The sequence below is a fragment of the Cibotium barometz genome, chromosome 12 (genome assembly GCF_041138505.1).
Source record: "Cibotium barometz isolate CiBa-2024 chromosome 12, ASM4113850v1, whole genome shotgun sequence".
NCBI classification, from domain to species: domain Eukaryota; kingdom Viridiplantae; phylum Streptophyta; class Polypodiopsida; order Cyatheales; family Cibotiaceae; genus Cibotium; species Cibotium barometz.
This window is the reverse complement of record NC_141057.1, coordinates 35296456-35315594: the sequence shown is the minus strand read 5'-3', so window position 1 is coordinate 35315594 and position 19139 is coordinate 35296456. Positions and strand designations below refer to the sequence as shown.

At 47.2% G+C, this 19139-nt stretch overlaps 3 protein-coding genes across 5 annotated transcripts in view; 2 read left to right on the top strand and 1 right to left on the bottom strand.

Moving 5' to 3' along the window:
* LOC147633347 (GPI transamidase component family protein / Gaa1-like family protein) overlaps positions 1 to 19139 on the bottom strand; it is a 50809-nt gene that overhangs the window by 23937 nt on the left and 7733 nt on the right. For all 3 annotated transcript variants that reach the window (XM_086806410.1, XM_086806411.1, XM_086806409.1), the window contains exons 3-4: positions 6741 to 6840; positions 5600 to 6491 (exon numbers count right to left, since the gene is read on the bottom strand). In XM_086806410.1, the coding sequence (XP_086662536.1) occupies positions 5600 to 6491; positions 6741 to 6840 (992 nt within the window). The remainder of the gene's footprint in view (positions 1 to 5599; positions 6492 to 6740; positions 6841 to 19139) is intronic.
* Positions 16479 to 18420, top strand: LOC147633349 (uncharacterized). Its single transcript, XM_086806412.1, has 2 exons — positions 16479 to 17005; positions 17139 to 18420. The coding sequence occupies exons 1-2, from the start codon at positions 16479 to 16481 to the stop codon at positions 17497 to 17499; spliced, it is 888 nt and encodes a 295-aa protein (XP_086662538.1). The 3' UTR covers positions 17500 to 18420.
* Positions 17802 to 18481, top strand: LOC147633348 (uncharacterized). The gene has a single exon (XM_086806413.1). The coding sequence runs from the start codon at positions 17802 to 17804 to the stop codon at positions 18261 to 18263; it is 462 nt and encodes a 153-aa protein (XP_086662539.1). The 3' UTR covers positions 18264 to 18481.

Here is a 19139-nt window from a genome sequence, read left to right as displayed (position 1 = left end):
GTCATGTGGGCCTTTAGGTGGCTGTCCATAAAATTCAGCCAATGGCTGGTCTGAATTTTCAGCAAACACGTCGTCTCTGCTGTCCAAAGTCCTTTGTGTGGAAGGATTATAGAGATGGTACCCTTTACTGCCACTACTGTAAACCCACAAATATGCACTTAGTAGCTTTGTCATCAAGCTTACCTCACAATTGTTGAGGTACATGTGCATAAGCAATACATCCGAAAACTCTAAAGTGATCAACTTTAGATTTTCTCTCGTGCCAGACCTCATATGGTGTTATGGTTTTCAATGTTTTGGTAAGGCATCTATTCAAAACACGTGTAGCACAAATGATTGCATCCATCCAGAATTTGTGAGGCAAGCCTTTGCCTTTGACCGTGCATCTAGCCATTTCTATCAATGACCTGTTCTTTCTCCCAACAACACCATTTTGTTGAGGAGAGTATGGCATTGTCTTATGTTCTTTTCTACCAAAAAAGCTTTGAAAGCAATACACATGTATCCCCCCCCCCCCCCCCCCCGGGATCTGTTTGCAATTGAACCAAAGCTTGGACAAGCAGTTGCGTGGACAAGTCGTGATAGGAGACAGGTCCTCTGACAAGAGACATAATTTGATTAGGGATTAGGCAAGGCTCTAATACCCCTGTTGGCCCAAGGGAGCCAGGGTTGCACACAGAAGCAAGCCCGTACACCGTACACAGAGATGGAGATGGATAGAGATATGCAAAGTTGGGGATTGCATTGGAATGTGTGGAGCTGAGAAGTCACCACACATAATATCAAAATACAACAATAATGAAAAGGTGGGTGTCCTGCTAGGGGGAAAAACCCTAAGGAAAAGGTACCCCTAGTTATGCCATGTTCACATGTGGCACTACAACCATGTAATATATGACGATAAATCGGGCAAAGAACCCTTGACTCAAATAAAAAAGGACTAGAAGTTGAGGAAGAAGAGTCTCCCCTCAATGCCGATGAAGATCCTTTTGTGTCGCCGTTTCCACGCCAATGTGACTTGAGGTCCATGCATGGCTTTTGAGCTAGACGTGTTTGATGAAGACCATATGAACAGCTCCATGAAGGAAGCATAGGATGTAGCCCATGTGGTTGTCCCAACAACAAAGATCAGACAGCTTTCTTGGCCTTTTTGAATGTCATGATTGAGTAGCAAACTTTCTGTCACATCAAACATACTCATGGCTGGGTCTAACATTGCAGCTAATGCAGAGAATATATTCTCTTCTATATAGCTAAGCGATATCACTAAAGAATTCAGCAACATTGTAAAAAGCACCTCTTTGTGCAACTTGTGCCTCCTCCTTGAAGGAAGGAAAACAAAAATAAAACTTATGATCCATTGAAGTACTTACCGGAGAACCATGATACAATGGTAAAGCTGCTAGGTGAGGATGAAAAGGCAGCTGTTGTCGAGGCAGAGCAGCCAGCTGGAGGTGCTGCACAATCTGCTGGCTGGGCTGCAGAATCAGCGGCAGCAGCAGCAACACATGGCAAGTCAGGAGAGGTGTTGCTGATGGCTGTGGACTAGCGGCATGGTTGGACAGTCACAGCTCAGAAAAGAAACGCAGCCCTGATCATGATCATGGTGGCGGCAACATCAAAACACAGCCTTAATGATGATGATGATGGCGGCTCAGTTCATTAAAAAAAAAAACAGCAAGGCTAATTGGAAGAAAACGCAGGTTTGATGGTGGGGCAGTCCCAACAGAAAACGCAGATATGGTTTAGCCTAGCTCTGATATTGGCATCCAGCATCACACATATGCAGCTATGGAGGATGAAAGATATCCATGATAGGTAGGAGTAGAGTGGAGAGATGCGATGGAAGCTCAAGCCAATGACAATGGTGCAAGGCAAGGCTGTCGGCTGCCCCAAGTTTCTTGCCGACCGCTTGCTCAGGCACCCGACCTATCCAAGTGACCGAGGATCTTGTGCCAATGGTCTTGGACCAGGAAGAGCGATTCACGAACCCTCCACAGGGTGAAGGTTCTGAGGCCTTGACTGGCCAACGGTCGAAAGGCCGTAACAACAACAACAACCAGGGCAAAGGAATGTCTTCATCGGAGAAGTCTTCTAAGAAGAAGCCCGATTCAGACCGTGAGAAACTGAAGGCCGAGCGGACCTGTAACGATTGTGGCGAGAAAGGCCACTATTGGAGGAAATAATGGGAAGAGTGCCAATTCTTCAGCTTTAGCTGCAAAGACTCCAGCCTTTGTGCACTTGGAGATTTTGGATACAGATGCTTCATCTTCTTCGAGCGAGGAGGCAGTCAGCTTCACTGCCAGGGATACTCAGGAATGGATTCTTGATAGTGGTGCTTCCAGGCACATGACTCCTTCCCGTGATTTCTTACAGGATCTTAAACGACAGTCAGGTCGCATTTTCATTGGCGACAATTCCACCATACCAATTCACAGTGAGGGCCGGATGGAGATCATTCCCGATGGCAGAGGGGGGAAGCATTCCTCTCGTGTTCTTTACGTCTTTTGCACTTGGTTTTCATCTGTTGTCAGTGCATGAGGTTTGTAAGACTGGCTTCCGGGTGGAGTTTGAGGAGCATTCTGTTGCTCTACGGGACCGAGAGACAAGCCAAGTTGTTTGGGAAGGCAGAGTGGAGAACAGTATATACAAACTCTCAGCACTCTCCTCACTTACAGGCTCTCAGGTTGGTGACTTGTGGAACTTTCGGTTTGGCCACTTGAATGTGGATGCGCTACGGCAAGCTTTCCGGGACCAGATGGTGTTTGGCTTGCCAGATGTTTGCAGCAGGCAGGGACGTTGTAGTTCTTGCATTGGTGGTAAGCAGCACAAGGAATCTTTTCCGAAGCAGGCTTCCAAGCGTTTAGGAACGTGCATGTTATATACTCATGGTAGTCAACCCACAAGACTATATAACTATCAACTCCATTATGCATAGTATGGACTAGATACTACGACATCCCCACTAACATCATCAGTGCCCAATAGTGGGTGTAGAACTCTGTATCAAGATATGCTCTCTCACACGCACTCCACACACACACACACATAAGGGCATATATTCACACAAAGCCCTTCGTATTGAGTTTCTATCAAACCTCCGGAGATGCAAGGCAGACTCAGCCATAATGAAGCCTAGCACTAAGGGAAGTAGCCAATAGAAAGAATTAGTACAGCAAATAGACCAAGTATACGTCCGATGGGTCGGTGGACAAACACAAAGCCCGACTTGTGGCTAAGGGTTATGCTCAATGACCTGGCATCAACTATGAGGATACCTTTGCACCGACAGCGAGAAGGAGAACCATGATTCGGACCGTTCTTGCCCTTGCTTCTTCTCAACGGTGGCCTGTATATCAGATGGATGTGAAATCTGCGTTCCTTAATAGTGACCTGCAGCAGAAGGAGGTATAAGTTGAGCAGCCTCCAGGCTTTGAGGTTCTAGGATCAAAGGGGATCGTTTACAGGTTGCGGAACGCCTTGTATGGTCTTAAGCAGGCTCCCAAGACTTGGAATCGGAAGATTGATTCCTTCTTTCTACGGACTGGATTTCAGAGATCAGTTTGCAGATCCTAACTTGTATCTCTTTTCGGGAACGCGGCATGGTCACGTTTATCATCCTTTATGTGGATGACCTCATTCTCACTGGCAGTCATGTGGAGCACATTGTAGTGACGAAGGCTGCTTTGTCAAAGGAGTTTGAGATGACCGATTTAGGCTTACTCCACTTCTTATTGGGATTGGAGATCTGGAAGACCCAGAGGGGGTTCTTTGTCTCTCAGCAACGATATGTCCATGAGTTGCTTAAGGCCTTTGGGATGGAGAACTGCAAGCCTATCACGTCACCGATGGACCCGAACACGAAGCTTACAGTTAATGATCCTTGTGAGCCAATTGATGCCTCTCTGTACCGGAAGCTAGTTGGTTCATTGATCTGGTTGCTGAACACCAGATTGGACTTAAGATTTCTTGTGGGGCTGTTGAGCTCGTTTATGCAGATGTCGTTGAAGTCTCATTGGGACGCAGGATTGCGGATCTTGCGGTATCTACAGGGTACGAAGGATCTTGGACTCTTCTATGACACTAGAGGTGAAACGAAGGACCGAGTTCAACTCCAAGGTTGGAGTGACTCAGATTGGGGAGGAGATCCAGACACGAAGAGATCTACATCAGGCTACAATTTTACCCTCGGCTCAGGAGCTATTTCATGGAGTAGCAAGAGGCAGCCTACTATTGCCTTGTCGTCTACAGAGGCAGAGTACCGGGCTGCTTGTGGTGCTGCTTGCGAGGTTGTGTGGCTGCGGAGGTTGCTTGGCGAGATTGGGTTTCCACAGAAGGAGCCCACAGTCATCCAATGCGATAACCAGAGCTATATCGCTATTGCTCGGAACCCGGTCTTCCATGCCCGGACCAGGCACATAGAGATACAATATCACTTTGTTCGTGAGAAGACCTTGGCTGGTGACATCTTGCTTCTTTATTGTTCGACGGAGAACAATGTGCGGCACTCCAACTCACTGGGGTTGGTTCCACATTCAGGAGCTGAGAGGGGGTGTTAGCAGTCATCTCCTGTCTGTACACTATGTCAGGGCCTCTGTTGTGGTGTGCCCGCCCGTTTTAGTGTTTTCCCATTTTTCCTCACTCTCCATGTATTTTTCCCATGTTACGGAGGTGTGGCAGGGCTGTCGGCTGCCCCAAGTTTCTGGACAACTGCTTGCTCAGGCACCCGACCTGTCCAGGTGACCTGGCCGACTGGCTTTTTCTGGTCGGGGGGCTGCCCATGGCTGGTCGTGCTGCTGTCGGCCTGTTTAAGGCTGGCCGACCAGAAGCCTGGGGCCATATAAAATGGCCCCTTGCCCCCACACTCCATATTGTACTCTCCGGGATTTTCTTTGGTGTATATAGCAGAGTTACACAGCTTCTCTCTCTCTCTTTCATCTGTGCCTTGCTCTCTACAGCAGTTGTCTTCATTTCCGCTGTGCATTCTGACCACGGAGGGGGGGGGGGGGGGGGGGGGGGGGGGGGGGGGGGGGGGGGGACAATGGAGGGGGGTGGGGACAATGGAGAGAGATTGCACAAAACAATGATGAATGAATTATGATAATACTTCCACCATGTACATTGCTTTTATAGGCATCAAGGCTCATCTTTTGACCTAGACCTTAATAAAGGATGTTCACACCCCACGGGGATGTTCACACCAATGGACACACTTCTAGACTCCGAAATACCCAACACAGACAACATATGATCCATTTGATGGCACCCAAGTGCAGGAAGTGGGACTTGACCCCAAGTGCAGGAACTCGGATATGACCCCAAGATCTCTTGCTTAGGAGCCCGATGTGTAACTGCTACACCAGCACTCCACACACACACACACACACACACAAAGCTTGAAAGAATGCCATCCTTTTGTTCATATTAAATCCAAGCATAATCTGATCCCTTGGTATCTAATGAGAGTCTGGAGTCTCTGTGGTAAACCCAGTGCTTTAGCATAATATACATGGTAAGTAATGGAGCACAAAAGTAAGACAAATAAGTAACATGAAAAAAATGATCAGGAAAACTATACTGTTTGAATCGGACAACTCACCTGAAGAGACAGTGAGCGGGCCAGAGTGGCAGCGCCCTGGACATATTCAGAGGCGGGAAGGCCAAATCTCCATCCTGTGTTCAACATAGCTGACATTTGTCCCAGTTTCTCCAAAACCTGACCAACAAAATGGAGCCACGCCCATTCCAGCATATCAGCGGCCATGTCCAATCTCATATGCAACCCTTCTCTGTAAACCGCAAGATTATTGACAACATTTACGAGGTCCAAATTGGGCATCTGCCCATTTGGCCCTTCTGCATGCACTGTTAAAGCATCGCTCAATGCTCTTCCCTGGACTTCTTGCAAATTTAGAACTAAACCCGCTCCAATGACACCTGCCCGTTTAAAATCTCCCATTGTGGTTTCTTCAAGGAGTTCCAAGGCAGCATTCTTATCAAACATTCCATGGTAAAGTTCCAAGTGTAAGATAGTATCTTGGAATTTAGGTCCATTGAGAAATGCAGGTTCATGATAATCCTTCAACCATGCTGAGACAGCAGTATGAGCACCATAGTGTGAGTCTGCTGCAAGCCAGATAATGTCTTTTGCCAGCCATGGTGCTTTGCTAAGGAGATGGAACAAAGCTAGACCAAGTCCCAAAGAGAATGCATCAGCATCCGTAAGAGACTCCGCGTCAAACGGAGTCACTAGCACAATGGCTTCATTTCCTTCACCTCGAGGTGCACGAAGTATCCCAGCTATATTCATACCCAATCTTTGTGAACCATTGAGATTATCTTTAGCACTTGTTTTCATACCCTTTGCCAGAGAAGGTTGTGAGGAGAAAAAATGCATAGATGAGAAAGAAGGATCAGGAGGATGGAAGGGGTGCAAGTAGAAGTCTGCACCCATGGCAACAAGATACTTCACTAAGAAACTTCTCACAGTCCTGTTTGCAGACAACCAAGACAGAGCAAACGAGACTAGGTTTAGTCCTTATGAAATGTGCAAGTGCTTTAACCGCTCAACTGGATTAGATCATGACTAATACAGTGATACCAATGTATGCTAAGAAAGAGTATATAACATATGCACTATAAAAGGCCTGGATATACCGACTTAGTAGCAAGGGCTACTTCCACACACAAAGCTTTCATGACGGTCTTTGCTGTAGTGTGTGAAACACACAAGTACTTACAAGGGCCCATTGGTGGTGTTATGCCTTGAGACCTGTAACTCCCTTGCAAGCTGAGCTGCATCCATGGCATCTTGATGCATAAACTTCGGGCTGGCAGAACCTGCACACAAAACTGACTTACCTTAACATCAATGGATAATAGATAAGTCATGCATTCCAAATCCTGACATGATGAACTGATAGCACACTAACTCTGGATGTGCAAAAAACTTTTTATGCATAAAAACATGTGCATGTGCAAGAAAATACATGTGTATACAAATAGATGTCAATCTAAAACTGTCAATACATTAAAAATAGCATAGTTGTAGCAATCATAATATGCTTACCGATTGACAAAAAACTTTGAAGCACTAGATTGACTGATAAGAGCAGTTGCAAATATGTGAAATTAGGCAAGGTTCTACCCCACTATAGAAGCATGTGCTCCATTCATGCTCCCTATACTTTCTGTACGTTTCTATGGAAAAAGCTTTCCTGTATTAGCCAGCCTGTTCTCTAATTTTAACATGGAGAGGAGAGCACAAAGTTTGAGGGACAGAAGGAAACGACAGCTGGCATGGCAGCAATTAAAAAGTCAAGCAACATAAGCAAATAAGGCCAAGGAAAAAGGCTTGATTATAGCAAAATGTTAGAAAGCCCTCCAAACTATTAGGAGCGTTGTGACTTTTGGATATGACAGTTGCCTAAGCATCCTTATATGGGTAGAGCTATGTTCTTTATTTTTTAATGCTTATATCTTTCCTTTCATACTTGCACGTTCGAAGATAACACATTAGGCCAATGGATATGCGATAAATCACAAATTCCCTTCTGAGGAATCCGAATGGTGCTTTGTCTAGAGTGAAGACACTATTGTAAATCAAGACATCCCAAGAGAGCCAATTGCTATGGGGGATGGAAGATCTCCATGGTGTGTGCAGAGAGGGGGAGAGAGAGAGAGAGAAACTTTTATTTACGTCTTCATAAGACCACAAGGGTCTATGAGACAAAAAGGCGTTACAAAGTATCCAAGTGTTACACTGATCTTGGTAAAATAGAAAAATAAAACACTGGAAAAAGACTACTAGCTACAAATACAAGTAGCATCCTCAGGAATACAATAGCACAATGACCCAAGGTCCAAGGAACATCAAGCTAGGGTGGCTGGTGGAGAGGTCTCATCATCATCCTTAGAAACTGTGTAGAGGGCATCAATGTCCACATGTCCTGTGCGGGCATCTATGTATCACCGGAGTATCTCCTGGACTTGGAGCTGATAAGCGGAGCGCCTATGCGGCCCAGTAGGGGTCTTGGACGCCTAGCTCGTTGCATCTGAAACGCCTGGTCTATGGTAACAAGGCTCTTAGAGAGTAATTGCACAACTCAATAAAGCTTGATTAGATGTTATGTTGAGCTTACACCAAGTACATGCTTTTGTAGGCTGTAGGCCTTATCTTTTAACTCAAGGGAATCACACACACATACTAGACAAGTGACACATGGAAAACTTATCTTATCCACACCTAAGGGTGGGTTCACACACACTCACACATTTAGCCCTTTTAGAGGTTGTTCATGTCAGAATATGCAGCGGAGATGATGACCAGATCTGGGAACACAAGAGCAAAAGCAAAAACGCAGGCAGAAAAACAGCACAAGAGAGAGAGAGATGTAGGCGTGTAACTCTGCTCTGATATACACAAGAAGATCCCGAATAATGATACAAATGAGGTATGGGGGCTGAGGACCTATATATACTCCCCTAGAGGGCAGTCGGCCAGCATAAGAAAAAGCCCACGACTGATAAAAAGGTCCACGACTGCATAAATGCAGTCGGCCAGCAATCTGGTGCCCAAAACTGATCAAAACCAGTCGGCCAGCAGCAAGAGTGCCCACGACTCATAAACATCCAGTCGGCCAGCACTGTACTGCTCTTGGCACCCTCTGGCAGCCCTCCCAAGCCTCAGAAAAATGGGAAAAAATAGGGGAAAAATGCAGAGAGTGGGGAAAAATGGGAAAACACCTCATAAGGGCGGGCACACCCACAACAAAGGCCCTGGTGTATAAAACTAGACAGGAGATGACTTCTAACACCCCCTCTCAGCTCCTGGCTGTGTAACCAACCACTGGGAGCTGGGGTGCCGCCTGAGCAAGTCCTGAGAGAGCGACTTCGTGAAGAGGTCCACCGTACTGTCCTCCGTCGAACAGAACTCCAGCAAGATGTCATCAGCAACGATCTGTTCACGAACAAAGTGCCTCTGGATGACCATGGGTTCCTCCAAACCTGCAATGTAACCTCCTCCTGCTCCGTAAAACTGCTCCTGGGGCATAAGTAGATCTCCTCGTGTCCGGATCTCCTCCCCAAACCGAGTCACTCCAACCGTGGAGTCGAACTCCATCCAACAATCCCCCTCCTGTGTACAAGAGTCCATGATCCTTCGCATGCCGCAGAAACCACAGGAAACGCAATCCTGCCTCACAAAGAGACATCTGCAACCAAGAGCTCAACTGCCTCATCAGGAAGCTCCCGTCCAATCCGGTGTCCATCAACCAGATCAATGAACCATACAGCTTCTGAGTCACAGAGACATCACACTGCTCACAAGGATCAACACCTGTTACGGTGCACAAGCAAGTCCTGGAAACCTGATGAAACCTGTCAACAACCCCCTCTGAATCCGGAACCACAAAGCCTGGAGAAACCACCTCCTTCTGCAAGTAAGCACCTGTCACCTACCTGGCTTTCCGAAAGGTCCCCGTGGAAAGAACATCCTCAACTACTGGAAGTTCTATGTCCCGAACACGACGAGACATCAGAGCATAAGTGACCTGTTCAGCTTCCTCTGACTCACGAACACAAGAACTACCAACCTCAGTACTGGAAAGTTCCTGCCAACTGCTGCTATCTACTGACAAGCTATCCACCATCTGGTCTCGGAAAGCCCGCATCTGCAGCGTATCCACACCTGAGTAGCTATTACCACACTGCCACTCATCACAATCTTGAGGACCTGGGAGAGAGAGTGCTGAAAGCCTGTAGACTCCATTCTCCACTCCACCTTCCCAAACCACTTGGCATGTTGCTTTGACCCGGAGAGCAACAAAATGCTCATCAAACTCCACCCGTACGCCAGTCTTGCAAACCTGATGCACTGACAACAGATGAAAACCAAGTGCCGGAACATACAACACCTGGGAGGAATGCTTCCCCCCTCTGCCATCGGGAACTATCTCCATCCTGCCCTCACTGTGAACTGGGATAGTGGATGTATCCCCAGTAAGAATATGACCAGAAAGCCTGCAGAGATCCTATAAACCGGAACGGGAAGGAGTCATGTGCCTGGAAGCACCACTATCGAGAATCCACTCCCGAGTATCCGTTGCGGAGAGTCCTCCAATCTCCTCCCTGCCTGAAGAAAATGAAACATCGGTGTCCATCACCTCCAGGTGCACAAAAGCCGGAGTCTTCGTGATTGCTGAGGAGTCTTCACCCTTCTCGGTCTTCCGCTTGGGACACTGCCTCCAGTAGTGGCCTTTCTCGCCACAATCATTACAGGTCCTCTCTGCCTTCAGCTTCTCGCGGTCAGCGTCGGACTTCTTCTCAGAAGACTTCTCCGATGAAGCCTTCCCTTTGCCCGAATTACGGCCTTTCGACCGTTGGCCAATAAAGGCCTCCGAACCTCCACCCTGAGGAGGGTTCGTGAATCGTTCCTCCTGGTCCAAGACCATGGGCACAAGCTCCTCCCACGTGATGGTGCTGAGCCTGCCACTGGTAATCAAAGACGAGTAGAATGCTGAGTATGAAGAGGGCAAATGTGACAGCAACGTTATGGCCATGTCCTCTGACGATATCTCCTTCCCAGCCTGAAGAACTTCCTGCTGAAGAGCCTGCAGCTTGTTAATATGCTCCCGCATCGTCGACGACTTTGCAGGGCTCATAACCCGCATCTGTACTTCCAAGGAAATCCTCTTCATGGGCGATACCCTGTTGTAAAGTGAGGCCAAATGCTGCCATATACCTCTGGCCAGCGTCATGTGCTTGACATGATTGATTGCCTGCGGTGTGCAGTTGAGGAAAATAAACGAACGGACCCTGGCGTTGACACGATCCCACATCTGTGTCTGGGCCTCCCGGTCCTTTCGGGTTGACGGTAACTCCCCTTCCTCTACTTCCGGCCGTGGAACACCAACAACGACAAAATCGGCGAGATCGTAGGACTCCAGAACGGATTCCATCATCACCTTCCATATGTCGTAGTTGCTCCCGTCCAACTGACGGTCCACCGGGAACGTGGGGAGAGTCGGGATCTTCACATGTCTCTCGGCCATCTCAAACAGATCTGCCATAGCGGGGATGTACTCTGAAAAGGGTGGGTGGGTGGGAACAAAGAAGAACTGATACCTGCAAGTGGATGTCCAGCAAATCAGCCCGCCTTCCTCTTGCTTCTCCTCTTCCCGAACAGTCCAAAACAGTCCACCAATCAGCCACAAAACAGCCCCCTCTTGCTCACACAAATCCCAAGACCTATCTAGAGCCTAGGCTCTGATACCATGTCAGAATATGCAGCGGAGATGATGACCAGATCTGGGAACACAAGAGCAAAAGCAAAAACGCAGGCAGAAAAACAGCACAAGAGAGAGAGAGATGTAGGCGTGTAACTCTGCTCTGATATACACAAGAAGATCCCGAATAATGATACAAATGAGGTATGGGGGCTCAGGACCTATATATACTCCCCTAGAGGGCAGTCGGCCAGCATAAGAAAAAGCCCACGACTGATAAAAAGGTCCACGCAATCTGGTGCCCAAAACTGATCAAAACCAGTCGGCCAGCAGCAAGAGTGCCCACGACTGATAAACATCCAGTCGGCCAGCACTGTACTGCTCTTGGCACCCTCTGGCAGCCCTCCCAAGCCTCAGAAAAATGGGAAAAAATAGGGGAAAAATGCGGAGAGTGGGGAAAAATGGGAAAACACCTCATAAGGGCGGGCACACCCACAACAAAGGCCCTGGTGTATAAAACTAGACAGGAGATGACTTCTAACAGTTCACACACAAACACAAGTGGGTACACAAACAGGGGTACACGTACACGATGGGTACACAGACTCTGAAATACCCAACAAACCCCCCTTTGGAGCGATGGTTGAGTGACTTGAGACAACCTTCAAAAGTCGCAGTGATTTGGGCTCAACAGTGCACTCTAATGCTCCATCTAAGACATGTTCCCTGCTACATACTCAGAGGCTAGTAAGCATGGTTCATAGGCTAGTGAGCTTGGCACAAAAGGCTCAGAGGCTCAACAAGCATGGCTCAAAGGCTTAACACGCATGGACACACAGAGAATTAGAGAATTAGGGAGCAGGTGCCAAAAGAGCTTGACCACTCATGACTTTCATTTACATCCATCTCTCAGAAAGTCAACCCCCCCTAGACCTAAATAGGGATAAATTGAAGTACCAAAGCCTTTTATAACACAAGGCATTACAAACACAGACATACACTTATTACAAATCTTTTTTGGGGGATGACCCGAGCAGACAACCCATGACACTTACTCACATCAAAACATAGATTTTTATGGGAGATTATATCCCCACCTCAAACAAATATCAGTGATGAATCTTCATCCAACAGCATTGCCAAGCAATCAACACCGAGAGCATTATTTTAGGCTCCGAGGCCAAGGCAGAGAACCCGGAATCGCACAAATTGAGAGCTAAGAAATCCGAAGTTTTTGTCAATGTAGCAGCTCCAATTTGTGACCAACGCAAAAACTCTACTCCAACGCTTTTGTTTGGTAACATGTTACAAGTGGGTACACAAACACGGGTTCACGTACACGATGGGTACACACAGAGACTCCGAAATACCCAACACACCCCCCTTTGAAGCGATGGTGAAGTGACTTGAGACAACCTTCAAAAGTCACAGTGATTTGGGCTCAACAGTGCACTCTAATGCTCCATCTAAGACATGTTCCCTGCTATAGACTCAGAGGCTAGTAAGCGTGGTTCAGAGGCTAGTGTGCTTGGCACAAAAGGCTCAGAGGCTCAACAAGCATGGCTCAAAGGCTTAACACGCATGGACACATTGAGAATCAGAGAACCAAAGGTCTAGGGCGCAGGTGCCAAAAGAGCTTGACCACTCATGACTTTCATTTACATCAGTCTCTCGGAAAGTCAACCCGCCCTAGACCTAAATAGGGATAAATTGAAGTACCAAAGCCTTTTATAACACAAGGCGGTTACAAACACAAACATGCACTTGTTACAAATCTTTTTTGGGGGATAACCCGAGCAGAGGACCCATGACACTTACATCAAAACATAGATTTTTATGGGAGATTAGATCCCCACCTCACACAAATATCAGCAATGAATCTTAATCCGATGGCGTTGCCGGGCAATCAACACCGAGAGCATCATTTTAGGCTCCGAGACCAAGGCAGAGAACCCAAAATCGCACAAATTGAGAGCTGAGTAGAAGAAATCTGAAGTTTTTGTCGATGTAGCAGCTCCAATTTGTGACCAACGCAAAAACTCTACTCCAATGCTTTTGTTTGGTAACATGTTACAAGTGGGTACACAAACAAGGGTACACGTATGCGATGGGTACACACAGAGACTTCGAAATACCCAACACACCCCCCTTTGGAGTGATGGTGGAGTGACTTGAGACAACCTTTAAAAGTCATAAATTGAAGTACCGAAGCCTTTTATAACACAAGGCGGTACAAACACATACACACTTATTACAAATCTTTTTTGGGGATGACCCGAGCAGGGGACCCATGACACTTACTCACATCAAATCAGCCAGGGTTCCATCCCAGTCGTCCGAGGTCAGGTGTGCATTGTCCTACACATGAGTCCAAGGTCAGGTCTACATTGTCCTGCACATGAAACAGTGCCAGTCCACAATGTGAGTCTCCCTCTGGAATGATGTCAGTGATTCTGTGTATCTGGTATGGTATTGGATGCCAGATCGTTGTGTAGACAAGTTAGGGTTTGCTTATAGGAAAGGGGCCAGCCGATAGGGCTGTGGGCATGGGGACAGTGTAAAATCACCCCCATGAGGACCAAGAAGGTCCTGGCTGTACCCACCAGCCATGGGTAGGCCATGAGGGCTGTAGGACAGCCCTAGGGGCAGGCCAGGGGCTGCCAACAGGTCTACCAGCCTTTTGATGGCTGTAGGTGTCATGTGCACAGTGTGTATCTACCGTGTGCTACATGCACGCAAGACTAGTTTCGAGGCTTGGGGAAGCTTGGAACTAGGCAGGCTGATTGACGAGCTGAGTTAGGGATATACTAACGGGCGGGCACCCAAGTATGGACGGGCGGGCGCCCAAGTGTGGACGCCCGATGACCAACCAAAAGCCTATAAAAGGGTGGCCAAGGTTAGTTATTGGGATATAGAGAGTCTCGCGAGTTTGTGAGAGCTCTATGGTCTTGGAGCCTGGATCTAGTGCAGACGTGCACCTGCTTTACGCAGCCGAGGCCAGCAACAATCTCGAGGCCCGCGAGGGCAGCTTCGTGGCTGTATGGGACGTCGCGAGGAGGAGATTGGTCGGTATGTCATCCTAGTTAGCTCAGCTCGTGGCTCGGTGGGGACAGCCAAGACTGTGGGCTTGCCCACGGCTGTCATGGTTGGGAGGTGAGTCAAGCTTGCACCCCCTTGTTGTTTGTTCGAACGTTTGTTTGCAGGATTCGAGTTTCGAACCGAGATCGATCACAAGGAGATCCGTGGGGATTTGACAATGGTATCAGAGCATACCTCGTGAACGAGCAAGTGGGTGGGTAGAGAAGAAGAGGTCGAAGAACGGTATGTGTTAAAAAACTTGCTGTTTTTTCTGTGCATACTGTAGATTTCAGAATAGTATGTGTTTTCCTTCATCAAAGAAACCCATGTTGATGGGGGAGATGGTAGTTAGGAAGGGTTGATTGCTTTGCAAGGAAGAGGAGTCTTGTTTGTGCAGTCGCGTGAGAGAAAAACAGAAAAAAGCATGTTTGCTTTTCATTGCTTTTTGGCGCACGAGAGAGAGAGAGAGCGAGAGAAGTGCTGGATCGCATACTCGCTGGCGAGTGGGTTTGCTGGCGCACGAGAGAGAGAGAGAGCGAGAGAAGTGCTGGATCGCATACTCGCTGGCGAGTGCGTTTGCTGGCCGAGTTTTGTTGACGTGGCAGGCGGGCAGGTGCGTTGCAAGCAGGCAGGTGCGTAACCAGGCGGCCTAGGCCGTGTAGGCAGCCAGGCGGCTTGCGCAACCAGCCCAGGCAGCGCCCAGACCAGGCCTGCGTAGCTAGCCAGGCAGCGCCCAGACCAGGCCTGCGTAGCCAGCCCAGGCCACGTGGCCTTGTGGCCAGGCATACTCGGGTGGTGGTAGGCGCAGGCTGGCGTGAAGCGCAGCTATTGGCAGCAGCCGACGGCAGGCAGGGTGGCACCGGCAGGATGACTCGCACAGGCAGTTCCCGCGACGGCAGCCAACACGCCGACGGGCTAATCCAGGAGGGGGAAAAAAAAACAAGGAAAGCCACGTTTTTTTTTAGAGCTTTCGTTTTTTTTGAAGTTTTAAATTTTTTTTAAGGTTTAAACACTCCTCCAAGATTTCCAAGGTGTTTTATTTTTTTTTAAGAAAATAGAATATATATATCCATATATATATTTATATTTATATTTATTCAAGAAAAAAAAAACACAAAAGCAAAGACAAAGCCAAGCATAGCTTTTGGGGGCTTTTTCATTTTTGGACCTTTATAAACCCCCTCAAGTGGGCTTCTTGCCACACATCTCTCAAGTTTTCAAGCTCTCAAGCTCTCAAGTTCGCTCGCACTTTCATTGTGCAAAGATCGAATTTTCTCTCCACGTACCCTCTTCACGATGTCGACCCAAGAATCAGAGTTGGAGCTCCTTGTGGAACGCGAAGGCTTGCCGGCTACGGAAGGTACCGATGTCGATCTTTTAGACGATTTTGTGTCAAAATCAGATTTCCAAGAGTTCAAAGTAGCTCTCGAAGCTTCTTCGACGGAACGTCAGGCACAAATCGCAGCCCAGATGCAAGCTTTGCAGAACTCCATCGCTCTATTGACCACTACCCTCTCTACTTTCTCGGGTATGGATACCTTGGCTTCAGCTTTAGGCCCCAATATTACTCCGGAACCGTTCGGGGGCGAGCAAAGGCAGCGCACCAAGGAGATCGTGGACACTTGGCTACATAAGTGGCAAGTTCACTTTCAGTTTCATCCATATGATGCAATCCACTCTGCGTTCTTGTATCTCATCACAAGCTTGGGTAAAGGAGCGGCAAAGGGTGGCAGAAATGGAGATTTGTCGTACTCTTATTGAGTGTAATATATCCTTCAATGTGTTAAGGACAGACCAATGGAAAAGAATGGTGAAAGCAATTGCGCAAGTAGGGCCTACTGAGACGTGGACAGGTCTTGAGTATACGAAGATGTGTACATCCATGTTGGATGAGCAGAAGGCCTTGATAGACAAGGCGCTCACTCCTGTGAAAGCAGGTTGGCACGAGTTTGGATGCACTATTATTTCATATGGGTGGGCAGACATTCGCACATAATCAATATCCTTGTGTCATCTTGCTTGGGCACCTATTTCTTGCGTGCCGTGGATGCAGGGAGAGCAGGAGACAGGATCACAGGGGAGTTCATTTATGGCCACATTCGATAGGCTATCCTTGAGGTTGGGGAGGACAATGTTGTGCAAGTGGTGACCGACAACGCCTCTAACTGCAAGGCAATGGGTCAAATGGTCGAGGCAGAGTTTCCACATATAGTGTGGACTCCATGTGCTGCCCATTGTCTTGATTTACTTATGGAAGACATTGGGAAGCTTGTTTGGGTGCAGCCCATTGTTGCAGATGCTGTAAAGATCACCACCTTCTTCCGCAAGAAGCATCACGCTCTTGCCATCTTTCGGAGCCATAGCCCTTTGGATATGGTGAGACCCTCCAAGACCAAGTTTGCCTACATATTCTTGGTCTTGGATAGGCTCTACAAGATAAGAGATTCACTATCATCAACAGTTGTGGATCCAAGGTGGCGACAGATGCATCATTCAGAGGATGAGCATACAAAATACTTGCAGAGGCGGATCCTGGATGATGATTTTTGGCAGCAAGTTCATAGCCTTTCAGTTGCACTTAAGCCCGTGTATGTCCTTCTCCGACTTACAGACATGGAGGGCTCAACTTTGGGGCTGGTCTTTCATTTGTTTATGCAAATGAAAGACCATGTTGCTCAGTGCTCCATGATGACTGCTCAACGGTAAGCAATAGTTCTAATTTCTTCCTCTTTCTTTGATTTTTATGACTTCTCGATTCTCGATTCTCATGACATGTCAGGACTGACATGTGTACACTATAACCTAAGACATGTATTTTCAATCTCTCATTTTCAGCCGAGGTGAGATCTTGGACATTGTAGACAAACGGTGGACATTCATGAGCCGTCCCATCCATGCGATGGCTGCCATGCTCCATCCTCTCTACAGGTCGCCAGAGCTATGGAATAATACTGCTTTGAGCATGAAGCAGTCAGAGTATGTTGGAAGGATGTTCTCAGAGGAGGAGCAACTTCAGATCGATAGAGAGTTCACCACGTACATGAGTGGTATTGGCGCTTCATTTGCGAGACCTGTGTCATTGAGGAAGGAAGCCATGAAATTCCCTTTGACATGGTGGCACTCTTATGGAAGGGTTGGTCTTCCAAACCTTTCATGCTTTGCTCTTCGTGTTCTATCTCAGGTAACTTGTAATTAATCTCTAAAGAATAGTCTTCGGAAGTGAAGCTTGATGTTTTAGCATTAAAAGATTTACAAATTTGCTCGCATTGCACTCATTTTTGCACAGGATTGCTCAGCTGGAGCATGTGAGCGGAACTGGAGCTCATACTCTTATACACACCAAGATTCGGAATCGCCTTAGTACTTCTCAATTAGAGAAGTTGGTGTACTGCAAAGCTAACATGAGGCTCGTGCAAAGCTACCATGCTTTGGGGTCACCGAAGCAGGTATAAATTGGACTCAAGAAGAACTTAGAAGTAGAAATTTTTTTCTAGTTCAATGAATATCCAATATGCAATTTGTGGCATGTTTAAACAAGTTGATCCAACACTACTCAAATTGGTAGATGAACTCAGCCCGGAGCTTGTGGATCGGCAGATTAGAGATGAGCAAGATGAGATTTTGAGAGCTTTAAATAGAGAGCTTGAGAGTGTGGATCGTTGTGTGACCCGCTCACGTGCACGATCTCTCAGCATTCCTCTTCGCCAGGCAGCTCCAGATCCAGGCTCTGCGAGACGAGAGAGCATTCGCAGGGGAAAGCTTCCAGTTCGTCGCACCCAGCAGAGGCGTGCAAATGAGGCTGTCCAACTCATTCACTCTCAGATTCCCGAGGCACATGACGAGGATGCACTGGAGCTTGTTGTTGCTGAGCCAGAGTTCGATGAAGAGGGCAATGGTATCAATGATGGAGGCATGCTCTCTTCAGAAGACTCATCATCTTCATCTGATGATGAGATTTGAGACTCTTGCGTCTAGAGTCTAGACAACTGTAGTGTTTCATTGTTTTGCTTTTTGCACTTGTGGACCAAGACATGTGCTGTAGACATGATATTTGTACTCTCTTTTATCATCTATGACTTTCATGGTTCTTGCTTATATCACTATGACTGTTGACATGAGGTATTGTGTAATGGGCTTGGTAACTGATTTAAACTTTAAGTAATGAGGTTCAGTCTTTATTTTAAGTATTTTGGTTGCTATGTCTACAAAATATTCAGGTTTCTAGGACTGTTTACAAATGGTACGTACTGTTTACGTACCTTAAAATTTGTTCCACACAGAAGTACGTTCCGTACGTACTGATAGTGTGCCGTACACTACGTACCTTTCCACCTTGACCTCAAGGTACATCGTCAAAGTCTTATTCTACTCTTGTTCTACTACTGATGTGTTCCAAGCATATGGTCATCGACATCTTGGCATCCAATTTTCAGTATTGGGCATGTTTTCACTCAAGAAGGGGATCCTAATTATCTTGTGCATCTTGGTCTTAATGCATCTCAGAGAAGAGTATTTTATATTTTTGTGAGTTAAATAAAGACTGCCATCAATATGTGCCAATATCAATGTTAGTGACTCCAGTCAATGGAAGTTATCTTGGCTATCACATCCTCTGCAGACCCATGGTTCATGGAGAGAACACATCAACCACCCCTTACCTTTCAGTTAGAGGTCGAGGGAGGGATTTTGTTTGTGGTTCCAGTGGCAACTCATGTCCTCACACTTGCATGGCAAGAGGATCCAATTCCAGCTGCCATACAAACTTCTGCTCAAACTTTACATGTTCACTTCCTTTCTATCCCTTTCCCTTTGAGGGAGGGTTTGTAAGAGAAATAG

Excerpts from the sequence above, each read along its gene's own strand:
- LOC147633349 (XM_086806412.1), top strand. The coding sequence starts at position 16,479 with ATGGGTCAAATGGTCGAGGCAGAGTTTCCACATATAGTGTGGACTCCA. Across the intron at positions 17,006-17,138 it reads TCCATGATGACTGCTCAACG|CCGAGGTGAGATCTTGGACA; the intron begins GTAAGCAATAGT and ends TCTCATTTTCAG.
- LOC147633348 (XM_086806413.1), top strand. The coding sequence starts at position 17,802 with ATGAATATCCAATATGCAATTTGTGGCATGTTTAAACAAGTTGATCCA.